The 13068-nt window shown below is 47.7% G+C and overlaps 1 protein-coding gene across 1 annotated transcript in view; it reads left to right on the plus strand.

Moving 5' to 3' along the window:
- Positions 1 to 11427, plus strand: part of LIPH (lipase H) — a 28695-nt gene extending 17268 nt beyond the window's left edge. The window contains exons 5-10 of the mRNA XM_003770284.4: positions 462 to 551; positions 2947 to 3114; positions 5412 to 5507; positions 8236 to 8347; positions 10191 to 10364; positions 11339 to 11427. Of these exons, the coding sequence (XP_003770332.1) occupies positions 462 to 551; positions 2947 to 3114; positions 5412 to 5507; positions 8236 to 8347; positions 10191 to 10364; positions 11339 to 11411 (713 nt within the window). The 3' untranslated portion in view covers positions 11412 to 11427. The remainder of the gene's footprint in view (positions 1 to 461; positions 552 to 2946; positions 3115 to 5411; positions 5508 to 8235; positions 8348 to 10190; positions 10365 to 11338) is intronic.
- The last annotated feature ends 1641 nt before the right edge of the window (positions 11428 to 13068 follow it).

Genomic DNA, 13068 nt, shown 5'->3' on the forward strand with positions numbered 1-13068 from the left:
TGGAGGCCCACAAAGACATAGCCTGAAGTCAGGATTGGGACCATAACCCATGTCTTCTGAAAAGATTCTGAAACATTACTTCTCTTTTTTTTCTGGGTTATAGATATTTTTAATCAGATGTCTTGTGGAATATTGGCGGATTTTTTAAATTCGAAGAAATATAAGCACTTACCAGATGTATGGATAAACTTTGCCTGGGGGGAAATGGGTAACTTTAAAGTCTGCTATGGACATGCTTCTTCAAGTAGCTCTATAGGATATGGGGGAAGTCACTGGACATCCCTGAGCATCAGTTTGTTATTTGAAAAATAGGAATGTTAATAATACTAAGAGAAATACTCATTCTAATAACTATCCTGCCTGTCCCTCATTCTGCAGATAAAATAACATGTTTAAAAGCTTGAATAAGTTAAAAGCAGCCTAGAGACCTGCTGTGTTTTGATGATTTCTTTGTTTTTTAGTCTTTGGCTTCAAAGAAACATTAGGAAATATCGATTTCTATCCAAATGGAGGACTGGATCAACCCGGCTGTCCCCAAACAATACTTGGTGGTAAGTACAGATGTTTTGTAATTGGAAAATGGTGAGAAACATTGCATTAGAAGGCATCTTTGGGTAGTGATTTTATTAATATTAATGAAGAAATGCGAACCTGGGTCGGCGCTCTGTTGTCCCATTACAAGGATTTCTGTTCTATTATAGGCCGATTTTATTTCTTCTTTGAGGTTTTTCTCATCTTCTGACTGATCTTCCTTAAAACCTGCCAGTTCCTTAAAACCTTCCTTCTCTGGTTCCCATTCCCTTTGGACTTAGTGGGAGAGGAGAGGGCTCCCGCTTGCTTCTGCTCCTGAGCCTCCTGAATGAACAACTACACCGTTCTTATTCTGGCTCTGGGAAGCAATCCATTTGCCTGCCATGGCGGGGTGAAAGATTCCCGATCCAGGGTCTGTAGAGCTACATACCTGAGAATGAAATGGAACTGGGGGGCAATTCCTTAGAGATGAGCACACCCCGAGCAAATATGGGGGACATGGTGGAGGCAGCTCTCTCAAACCTGCTTTGCCTGGGAACCGAGTGGACCCCGTCCTCCAATCCAACTGGCTATTCCTTTTACCCTGGTGTTTGATGAAGAAAGAAAGATTGAATCGGGAAGAATTAAGGCAAGGACAGTAACCGATGAATTCAAGGCTAGAAATCTAGATATGTCTGGGATTTGAGTCATTCCTAATCCGATAGATAAATTTGATTGGATAAATTCTACCAGAGAGACAGTGAAGGGAATAACAAAGATGCCACTAGCAGAATAATATGAGAAAATGGAATGACTTCGGACAGGTTGTTGGCAGGGAAAGGAAGAACGTGTGTTACAATTGACGGTAGTTTCGCTCCTAGTATGACCCCTTCAGAAGAATCAGTAGAGCATTCAGGGATTAATTATCCATCCCATATAAGGAAATCTGTGTAGAGGTTAACAGTCTTTTTTATGAAGTATTAGCCAAATTTGAGGGGCTAGAAAAAGATGTGAAAAACAAATTATTTAAAGAGGGAGGGAGATATTGATGAACATATCTCTAGTCGGGTACATTCCATCTGGCTCCTGACTCCTCCTTCTGAATTCTGGTCTTTATATCTCTGGTCTCCATAAGAAAACCCTAAGCATAAATTTCCTCTATAAAAGATCTGCTCATGGTGAAAATCTTTGCTAAGTTCTCTTCAGGACTAAGCCCACTCTGAGGTATTCTCTTTCTCTCCTTCTCTCGCCTTCCTTCTAATGCCGTTCTTCTCCTTACTCTAGCTAACGCTGGTCAGTCTAACCTGCCAGACAATGGCTTTCTCCCACCTCATGGAGTTCTTTGTTTCTCCTGGTTATTTGTGAGTTCCCGGGGAGAACTTGTCTTTTTCTGTTTCTAACTATATACTCTCTCAAGTCTATTTCATGTCTACCATAGCTGGTGTCTATTATATCCCTTCATTTTGTCTGTAACCCTCCCCCTAGATAAATCTACCTTTTGTCGGTTTGGCCGTTGTGAATCTGGCACGTTTATTTTGAACTAGGAGCTGCTATCCCACCACATCGGGCAAGATCCAGAAGGGATCTAGAATGTAGAACTAAACCCCATAAAAAGGCTTGATCTGGCTCCTGTAGGGATGTTCCCAATCCAGGGAAGGGGACACCCATTCTTTCAAGAATGTAAAACAAATCTTCCCTCCATTCAAAAAACAATCCACACGGTCTCTGCCCTCAAGATGCTAATGGGTGGGGAAATGACTTATACATAGATAAATAAGGGGGGAGGCCTGCAGGAGACTCCAGGCCCCAGGGTCTCATGGAGTCGAGACTTTAGGTCATAGTTAGGCTCCCACCCGGGGTGAACAGGATTGACCAAGATGGGAAAGTAGCCAGCGGAGGAGGAGTTGGGCCGATAAAGTAGCTACCTCCAATATTCTTGTTAACTCTTTGCTAAATTCTGTTATGTCGGATCTTCACTCTCTAAATTTTGGCATCTTGTGGCAAAGTACCCGTCACCCACTGCAATCGAAGCTCTGGCTCAGACCACTCAGGAGCCAGTCTGGCCTAGTAAATAGTATGGGATTTGTGCCAGGAAACCTCCATTCAGATCCCATCTCAGACGGTGACTAGCTGCCGGAGTCTGTCCCGGGCATTGGATCTTTCTGTGCCTCCATTTTCCCATCTGTAACATGAGGGCTTGGACGTGATGCGGCTCAGGGCTCATTCAGCCCTACTTCTGCCGTGGACTTGGTCTCCGAGGTCGGCAGAAATGCTGTACTCAGTGTCCTCAGACTCTTCCCTGCCGAGAGAGGGAAGCTGTGGGTCACCTGTGAGGGGCCCTGCCCTGTTGAACGTGAGCCAACTGTGACTCTACCCGTTGCTGTTAGAGTGAACGTCAGCGCTCAGAGGTAACCTGACCTTGTGTTTGTAACGCAGGGTTTGACTATTTCAAATGTGACCACCAGAGGTCTGTTTTCCTGTACCTGTCGTCTCTGGAAGAAGGCTGTGACATCACCGCTTACCCTTGTGAGTCCTACAGCGACTACCTGAACGGCAAGTGCATCAGCTGTGGGGACGGCCAGCCCGGGCCCTGTCCGCACCTGGGTAAGCCTGCTCTCTTTCCAGGTGTTAGTGATGGAAGCCTGGGCTCCTAGTGCCCTTTCCCCAAGGGGACCTTGAACTAAGCTGGGAAAACACTTGGTGCAAAGGACAGAGTCTCTTGGGTGTAAGAATGATGGGCACCGGCTGGCCTGTGGCAACCGGACTCGGGTCCCGCAGAGTGATAAAGCTGAGGGGGTATTTTACCACCTGGAAGAGTTTACTAAGAAGTCTCTGAGCTCAGGTCGGGTCTTGGGAGAGCTGAGAAAACTTAAGTGTGAGTTAGTCTTCTGGAGCTCAGGTTGCCGCAAACAGTAATTTCTGAGAATATAAAGACGGGTAACACAGGTGCCTCGGGGTGCTTAGGTGTTTATACCCCTTCGGCTAAGTGGGACATCATAAAACCGCAGCTCAGAGAGGGGACCTAAGTCTCCTGCAGTCTTGTTCCTTTCTTATTCCAGGACCAGGGTGCTTCCTACGCCACCACACTGTGCCATGCAAATGTTATAATAATAAATGATATGTGGATATATATGTGTGTGTGTATATATATAAAATATATATATTTGAGTATATATATAAAGTACACTATGAATTGGTCTCCTGATACATACATAAATATATATGTATATATAAAAATATGTGTTTGAGTATATATATATATAGAGAGAGAGAGAGAGAGTATATATATATATATAAAATATATGTATTTAAGGATATACATAAAGTATAGTATACATATATTTGAGTATATATATATAATAAATATAAAGTATAATATGAATTGGTCTACTGATATATATATAATATGTGTGTTTCAGTATATATATGAAGTATAATATATATGTATTTGAGTATATGTAATATATATATGTATTTGAGTATATATATATAGTGTGTGTGTATATATAATATGTATTTGAGTATATATAGTGTGTGTGTATATATGTATTTGAGTGTATATATAAAGTATAGTATATAGATGTTTTTGAGTACATATATATATAAAGTATAGTATATATATTATGAGTATATATATATAAAGTATAGCATATATATAAAATATGTATTTGAGTATGTGTATATATATATATATATACACACAAAAAATATATGTATATATATATATATATATATATACATAAAGTATATCCTGACACTCAACACCCTTCACAGTAGCAGGAATGTTCCCTGAAAAGAAAAAGAAATTAAAGTTTATAGAGTCAAAGATTTAAAGCTGCAGAAGCTCTCAAGTTCAACCCCCTCAGTTTATGGCTGTAGAAACTGAAACACAAAGAGGTTAGGAGATTTTTCCAGAGCCATACAGGTAGTAAGTATCTGAAGTAAGACTTGAACTCAGGTCTTCCTGATTCCAGGATGAGTGGCTTAGCCACTATACCAGACACAATGGGGTTTGGATGAACCTCCTGAAGTGTCCTACGGACTCATATCCTATTAGGAGTTCCAATTTTGGAAAGTAGGGTCTGTCATTCTTTTTCTTGGGAATTCTTTGTGACCTTATACAGGCGTCTTAATTTTTCTGGGCCTCCGTTCCCTCATCTATAAAATGAGAGGGTTGGATTTGAGCCCTTCCATTTCTAATTTAATAATTCTGTCATTTGTACCCAGGTGTTGTAGTGCCAAGAGTCTTGGTAGGGAGTCAGAGGAACTGAGTTCGAATTCTCCTTTGGGGTTTGAACCTCCCTACTTTCCTTGTTTATAAAATGAAAGGCTTACACCAAATGACTTCTTCTAAAGTCCTCTCTGGCTCCAAATTTATGAAAAAACAACACTGCTGTGACAAGAGATGAAGGACTCCTTAGCCAGCCTTTTTTGGACCTCCTGCTCTCCTGTGTGAGAGCATCCATTTCCACATCTGTGGTCATAGCAACACTTGGTGCCAAATAAATGCTTTTTCCTTTCATAACTTTTTTATGCCTTTGCATAGAAGGGTCACAATCTGCTTCATTGAAGGGAAAGCCCTGCCACTGAGTCACAGATGTCCAGGAAAAATTAAAGATGTACAACCAGGTCTGCTGCTGTTTAGTCGACTTCATGACCCATTTTGGGATTTTCTTAGCAAAAATTCTGGAGCGGTTTGCCATTTCCTTCTCCAGGTCATTTTACAGATGAGGAAACTGAGGCAATTGGTGTAAAATGACTTGCCCAGGACCACAAACTAATAACTGTCTAAAGCTGGATATGAACTCAGATTCTCCTGACTCCGGGCTTGGCTCTATTCACTGCGCCACCTCCTGCCCTTACAGTCAGGTTACATTCACTGTTTCCCCTTGCCTTCATAGGTTATCATGCTGACCAGTGGAAAAACTATTCATTGCTAAAGGACCCGCCTGTGACAAAAGCTTTTTTTGATACAGCCGATGAAAAGCCATTTTGTAGTGAGTGACCAGCGCTCTTTGCTTTACCCCCAAATGTCCCTCAAAAAGTGTGCTTGAGATCTAGTTCCCCAAGGGTGGGTCAGATCAATAAGGAGACAGACTGAGCACTGAGGTCTTGGGATTGAATCAATGAAAACTTGGGCCTCAGTCTCAGGCTTTGAGACTCCATGACAACCAATCCCTGTAATTCGGTTCAATTCAACAAGCATTTATTAAGCCCTTCCTGAATGTCAGGTCCCAGGTGCTTGAGATAGAGAGACAAAATGAAATCATCCCGGCCCATAAGGAGCAATATTCTATTGGGGAAAATGGCGTGGAGACAGAGAAGACTGCAGGGGATATAGAGAAAGTACAAAATCATTTCAAGGCACTAAGTCCCAGGGAGATCGGAGCAGATCTCCTGGAAAAGGGGAACTACCTTCAGAATCTGGACAGTTTACCCAGATGTCTTTGCGTGAGCAATTTAACCCCTCATCTGCCCTCACTCTACTCATCTATAAAATTCAGGAGCTGAGTGAGAATGATCTTCAAGGTTCTTTTTGGTTCTAAATCTGCAATCTCAGCATTTGCTATTTGAAAACCCAGTTGTCACATGGCAGCTGCACCAGTACCCCAAGTCTCCGGGCTTCCCATGACATTGGCCCCCAAGCTTGTGGGTATCTGACCACTGCCTTCACCCCTGCCTCTACCTACCTCCATTTCCCCTGTTACTTCCCAGATTCTGTAATATAATTATTGAAAGCCCCCTCTCTGCTACCTCCTGTTTTATGCACTTTTTTTTTGCTCCAATTGGAAAAAGACAATGGAGAGAAAGCAGATTTCCCATGAATCATTGAAGCTGGTGCCTTAGCGCAAGAGCCACAAATGGGTCCAGGAGTTATGACGTTCAGACCTTTGCTTGGGACGGTGTGTCGGCGTGAGATTCATGAGGTTAGAACACAAAGCCATGGGCTCTACAAGGAAAAGTGTCTCCTTTTTATTAGCAGACAGAAAAAATCTTAAATCCATTTTTACTGATCTGTTCTAACAATACAGATTTCTCCCTGTATACGACCCATCCTCCATCCCAAAGAGTCTTCTCATATAACAAAGAATATTATCTGAAGGGAAAAAAAGAAAAAAATCAGTAACATTATTCAGTACGTTGGGAAAAAAATCTGACAATTGTCGTCAACGTTCCACCCACCTCCCACCTCTGCAGAGGAGCTGGAGGGAAGGTGAGACGCGCGGAGAAGAAATGCTCAGCGTCTGCGGGGACGTCTCAGGCAACTGATGTTCTCCTGCTGATGAAACTCTGTGGGGAAAAGTGTGCTGTCCCCACCCACAGATGAGAATGGGATTTGTGGTGAATTGAGAGGTGCATTCACCCATCCCTCCATCCATCTGCCCACCATCCAGCTGGCCTTCGGGGTCGGAGTCTCTGTCCAAGTCCTTCTCAAGGCAAGGATGCCCTGTGGTGGGAAGGCAATTCCACCTCTCAGAGCAGGGGTCCTCAAACTACGGCCTGTGGGCCAGATACAGCAACTGAGGACGTTTATCCCCCTCACCCAGGGCTAGGAAGTTTCTTTATTTAAAGGCCCACAAAACAAAGTTTTTGTTTTTACTCTAGTCCGGCCCTCCAACAGTCTGAGGGACAGTGAACTGGCCCCCTATTTAAAAAGTTTGAGGACCCCTGTCTCAGAGGCTTTGATGGCCGAGAACAAATTCTGCCCAAGCTTCCAAGCTGGGTCTGACGATGGATGATGAGTCTGTCACCTGAAGGCTGGCCAGTGGGCAGAGGGGACGACTTTTCCCAGCCACATATACTCTGAAGACTGTCAGTGGAGGCACAGAGGGAATGAGCTTGTGTCGCTGAGGGCAAGTCCCCCAAAGACAAGCTCCCCATTCTGGAGCTCTGTTCGATGAGGAGATGGGACCCGATAAGCTCTTTTCCAGCTCTGATCTCATCATGCCGGCTCCTGAAGTCACTCTGGGCAAAGTGCTGTCCTAGGTGCTAGAGGCCATCAAAGACCTTCCTGGTGTGGACCACCTGTCCTTCCCTCTCCTGGACATCTCTCCCACTGCCATGCCTTTGCACAGGCTGGGCCCTGGCCTGGAAGGTTCTCCCTCCTCACACCCACATCTTGGACTCCTCGGATCCATTCCAGGCTCAGCGGAATCATGAGGGTCTTGCTTGATTCACTTCAGTGTTTCCATTCTTCCTACTCCCAAATGAATGTAAAAACAATTAAGCTGGCTTTTCTAAGTGCCTTATTTTCATCCAGTCCTTAGAGAGCAAAGGCGGGTCCCTTTTTGTCTTGTGTCTGCCATGCCTAGCACAGGGCTGGGTCCATAGCAGGAACTTAATAAAGGCTTGTTGAGTTGAACCAAGATTCAAAGAGAAATAAGATGTAGCCCCCAGACTCATCATGGCAGGGAGTGCAGGGGGGTAGAGCTGGGACCAGCATAACCCTGATGTCAAAGGCTCCTCTCTCCTCCACAAGTGCTCAGACTCAGTGGGCAACAAACAGAGAACCAGGTTCTATTTCTAAGTAAAAACATAAGAAAACCCAGGCCCAAACCCATGTTGGGTACAGGGACCCGGCCCCCAGGAGGCCTCCTGTCTCTCCTGGGAATCCTAACCCAAAGAGTCTGAGAGGACAACGGGAAATCATTCGGGAGACGCTGCCCTTGGGGCCGATACGGAAGGAGCCGGCCTGATTCTGACCGAGGCTCTGCCTCTTTGCAGTATATCACTACTTCGTGGACATCATGACTTGGAACAAGAACACGCGGAAAGGTTACATCACCATCAAGTTAACCGATCAGGCTGGGAACACAACAGAGTCCAAGATCAGTCAGTAAGTTGGGGAGGGGTGGCTGAACAGGACATAGTGAACAGTCGCTCGTGTGTATGTATGCATCTCTATGTGTGGGCACATGTGTGCATGTGTGTGCTGTAACTTGGGTATACATGTGTGTGCACATGTATTAGAACCTGTATGCACGTGTGTGTGTCAGAATCTGGGTGCATGTGCTGCAATCTGGGTGCACGTGTGTGTGTGTCTGCATGTCATGGAATCCCTGTGTTCTTGCACGTACCCACACACCTATGTAAGTGTTCACGTGTATCTTTGTGGGGGGGGGGGTATTTGGCTATCTTGTTAAAGGGCGTGAGCAGCACTTTGCCAAGTTCCTCTCTCGGGACCATTTTTGACTCTCTGGATAAAGGACAAAGCTTTGCTGGGGCTCCTTGGGTGACTGCAGCCCAAGTGGTCCCTCTGGCTCCAGAAGTGAGGCCGCCTCCTGCGCTCTCCCTCATATGCTCTCTCCATCACCATTCACCTTTTCCCACTGCTGTCACATGGCCCATTAATCCTCAAATTGGTCTCCAGTAAGTCCCGGCTATAGCCTTCAGAGCCCAGAGGCTCACAGTACCACGCTCCTCTCCCCCTGCACCTCAGAGATGTGTTCCATACAGTTTTATTTACATTGACCCATTTAGACACTCCTGAGACTCGGCCCAGTGCGGTGGACAGAGTTGGGACCGCAAGCTGGCTCCGGAGAGCACAGAGCACAGGGCTGGGAGTCACAGAGACTCCTCTTCATGAGTTCAAAATCTGACTTCAGCTACTTATTAGCTGTGTGGCCCTGGCAAATCACTGGACCTTGTTTGTCTCAGTTTCCTGGTCCATCAAATGAGCTGGAGAAGGAAATGGCAACGTTTCAGTATCTTTGCCAAGAGAACCCCAAATGGGGTCACAAGTTGAGCATGACTAAAAAATGGCTGAATCACAACATTAATATTAATAATCTTTGTGTGATGATCAACTCTGATAGTTTGGTTCTTAGAAGTCCAGGGATCCAAGGCAATCCCAAAAAGGATGGATGGAAAACACCATCCACATCCAGGAAGAGATCTACAGAGACTTTTTCTTGTGTTTTTTGTGTTTCTCCCTGTATACGACCCATCCTCCGGGGTCCGCGGTCTTGCTTTTTTCTTGTGTTTTTTCCTTTTTTGATTTTCATCTCCCAAAATGACTCATATAGAAATAGGTAAAACCAAATGTACACAATTAACAAAAAATGTTTTACATATAATTAGGGAAAATAAAAATAACTTAAAAATTAATAATCCTTCCAATCAACTCTAGAATCCTTGAGGGCAGAAACAGCTTCACACGGTCATAGATTTAAAGCTTTCTGCCCAGATTACATCTAGTCGACGAGTATAGGTTCGGTTCCCAACTCTCCTGCTCTGGGACATCGGGCACCTCTCCCTGGGATCCTTACTTTCCTTCTCTGTAAAAATGAGTGGGTTGGATTGGCTGGCCCTTAAGTGTTCCTTCCAGCTCCAAATTTGTCATCCTGTGATATCTGCTGATCAAAGTCAGCTTTGCCAGATTGGCAGAGGGAAGATGGGAATGGAAGAGTAGAAGAGAGAAATGAGAAGCAAAGGAAGCCCAGTGGCTTTGGCTGGGCAGGCTCAGGTGCCAGCCTCCACAGGAGAAGGGTGTGGAGGCAAGCAGGGAGGCCACAGATACATGGGGGCACAGAGATAAAGCACGTGTACGTGTAGATAGGTGGACAAGACCCAAGCGTACGGAGGTCCGTGTATGTGGTACATCCTTATCCTCACGTTCCTTGAGGCTGACTTATTTAATGACAAGATATCTCTTTGAAAAACCTATCTCTCTTTTCCAGCGAACCTGCCACATTTCAGAAGTATCAGCAAGTGAGTCTCCTTGCCAGGTTTGCCCAGGATGTGGACCAGGTGAAGGGCATCTCCTTGGTGTTCTCCACTGGGCCTGTGATCTGGTCCAAGTACAAACTCAGGATCATCTGGCTAAAGCTGAGACCCATCACTCGCCCTGAGAAGTAAGCAGGACAGCAGCACGGTTGCCCAATGGGGCTTCTCACGTGAGGGTCAGAACAGGTCCAATGACTGCTCCGGGGACAGAGCGAGAGCTTCCAAAGCGAGGGAGTAAAGGGGACCAATGGCCTCAGGAGGGAATATGGCAGGTTGTTCAGTAATGAACCCAAGAATGGGATAGATAACTCAGCTCTGGGATATCCCTTACTTTGTTGGGTGTTGCATCTTAAGGCAAACTGATGGCAGTTGCTGATGTTTGCCTGAGGGGGACTGTAGTCTGAATGGGCCTGTGTACATTTTCAGCAGCTGTGTGACCTAGGAAAGGCATTCACCTTTTCCTATCACTTTTCTGGCCCTTATTCCCTCATATGTCAAATAGGGCTGGAGATGAGCATTATATCTCCTTGGCAACCCAACGGATCACATCCCTTCCAGCTCTAAAATGTCAATACTGCAGACACTTGTGGAAGACATCTGACCCACACAGGGGGCTTCTGGGAAAGAAGTGGGTCAACACAGATTTCTGAAGCAACCCGTAAGGTGTCTGCCCTCGAGGAGTTTAGATTCTAGATGACCTCTGTTTTCTTTTGGGGATTGTTGTGAGGATCAAATGTAAGGTGCTCTCCAGATGCTGGTTATCGGCACGCCTTGAGAGAGCAAAATAATGACTTTTGCTTCCATTCTGTTGGGGAGATTCAGCTTGTAGGTCTGGGATACACACAAGAAAAACTCTTAATAAAATAAAGACTAGTGAGAAACAAAGGTAAAACGGGGAAGGGGATAAACTATTATATATTCGGTCCGATACGGCCAGGAGAGTCCTCAGGTCCTTTGTTCTGTGGAGGGATCTCCCTCAGAACGGAAGCTCCTTGAAGGCCGGGCCTTCCTTATTTTTGTCTGTATCCTCGGTGCCCGGGCAGACGCCGGGCATTTCGGACAGGCTTAATAATGCTCGTTGATGGATGTTCTTCCTTCTCAGGCCACAGATGTGCAGATATGATATCGTCCTGACAGAAAACAAAGAAACGGCTTTCCAGCCCATCCTTTGCTAGATGCTCAAACCCAGCGTGCAGAAATCATCGTTTCCTTATGGGGGACCAGAACACAGCATCTTCATGGCTGCCTGGAGCTACCCCATTTCAGAACCATGAAATAACTATGGAGCGCGAGAAAGATGGGGGAGCGAGAGCGTCGGTTGGGGCCGGGGCCTTTAGCCTCCTGCACTGGGTCGCACTGGGTCTCACTGGATCTGGGACCAGCCAACACCATTTTTCTGGATGTTTAGACTATGAGTGGGGGGCGGGGCTGGGCCCAGGAGCCCGCAGGAGGCCCTGCTTTGCTCTCCCTCAATTTTGGCCTTTGCCAACCCTCTGATCTACCTCTGGGATGCTGGGAAGGCGAAGGGTTCCAGGCTGTGAAGGGGCTGGAGAGAGGAAGTGAAAAGTCCTGTTCCTGTGTATTGTGTATGTACCGCGAGAACGTCTTATTTATTCTAAGGGGCCCAATGGCGCGGGAGCTTTTGGAGGGCGGGAGTCTGCCTTTCTCTCTCCGAGGGCCTGTGCCAGGTACAAAGTAGGCGCTTAATAAATGCTTGTGGACTGAATGCAGCTGTTCTGACGCCTTCCGCCCCAGACCCCCTCGCCAACAAGCAGAACGCTGGGTTCTTCTCTTCTCGGGGAGGAGGGTCCCTGGGGCTCTGCTGTCAATGGATGCGGCGGGAAGGAGTGGGGCAGCCAGGCCCCTGCTCCGGCCCCCGCCCTGGGCGCAGGGGCACACGGAGCCGCCCGGGCAGCGGACTCGGACCCGCGGCCGCGAGAGGGCCGGCCCGGGCGGCCCCCGGAGGGGAGCGGGGGAGGGGGCGGAATCTGGCCGCTGCCGGGATAAGGGGCCGCCTCAGGTGCCTTCCAGCTCCGAAGTAACAGCCTTGAGGAGGCTTCTCCAGCTGCGGCCCCGCTGGAAGCGCCGGCGAGGGGGGCCGCCCGGGGGTCCCGGAGAGCCAGTCGGGCTCGGATTCTGGGCGCGGACCCGCGGACCCCGGAGAAAGCTCGGGCCCGTTGGCCAGATCCCGCCCCGAGGGGGGGGGGGCGGAGAGAGGGGGAAAGCGGGGCCGGACGCCGGAGCCGGGGAGGCACACGGGAGCGGCCCGGGGAAACTGAGGCCCGGGAAGATTGGGCCTCTCTGGGGCGGGATTTGAACCTGACTGCAGCAAGGAAGGCGCGCTGAAGCCCTGGCTTGATCGCTGGCTGTTGACTGACGCCTCCGGGCCTCAGTTTCCCCCTCCAGCTCAGAGGGTTCAGGGACCCAGAGCAACCAGCCATTCACACCTGCCCTCAGGGGGCGGGTCCTCACCAAGCCCCGCCCACAGGGTCAGATCAGAGGCCGGGCCCTGTAGGTGGGGGTGGAGCCAGGACTGACCCCACCCCCTCAGGGGGAGGGCGGGCTCCCGCGGGTTGGCACAAGCGCAGCTCGAGGTGAGGCGCAGCGGGTCCGCCGGGGGTGGCTCCGCCCTCCTCTCCCAGTCACTCTTCCTATTTGTCAGATCCGGATCAGGCTGGGGACGTCCATCCTTATCAGGTTGGGGCAGGAGTTTTGCTCCGCCCATTTTCCCTCCTCCCCTGTCTCCCATTGGCTAGAGATAAGCAGGGCCGCCCCCAGGTGGGCGGGGCCACCCCCGATCGGCTACGCCCCGCCTCTCTGCCAGCAGGGTTT

Source organism: Sarcophilus harrisii, chromosome 4 (assembly GCF_902635505.1).
Source record: "Sarcophilus harrisii chromosome 4, mSarHar1.11, whole genome shotgun sequence".
Taxonomy (NCBI): Eukaryota; Metazoa; Chordata; class Mammalia; order Dasyuromorphia; family Dasyuridae; genus Sarcophilus; species Sarcophilus harrisii.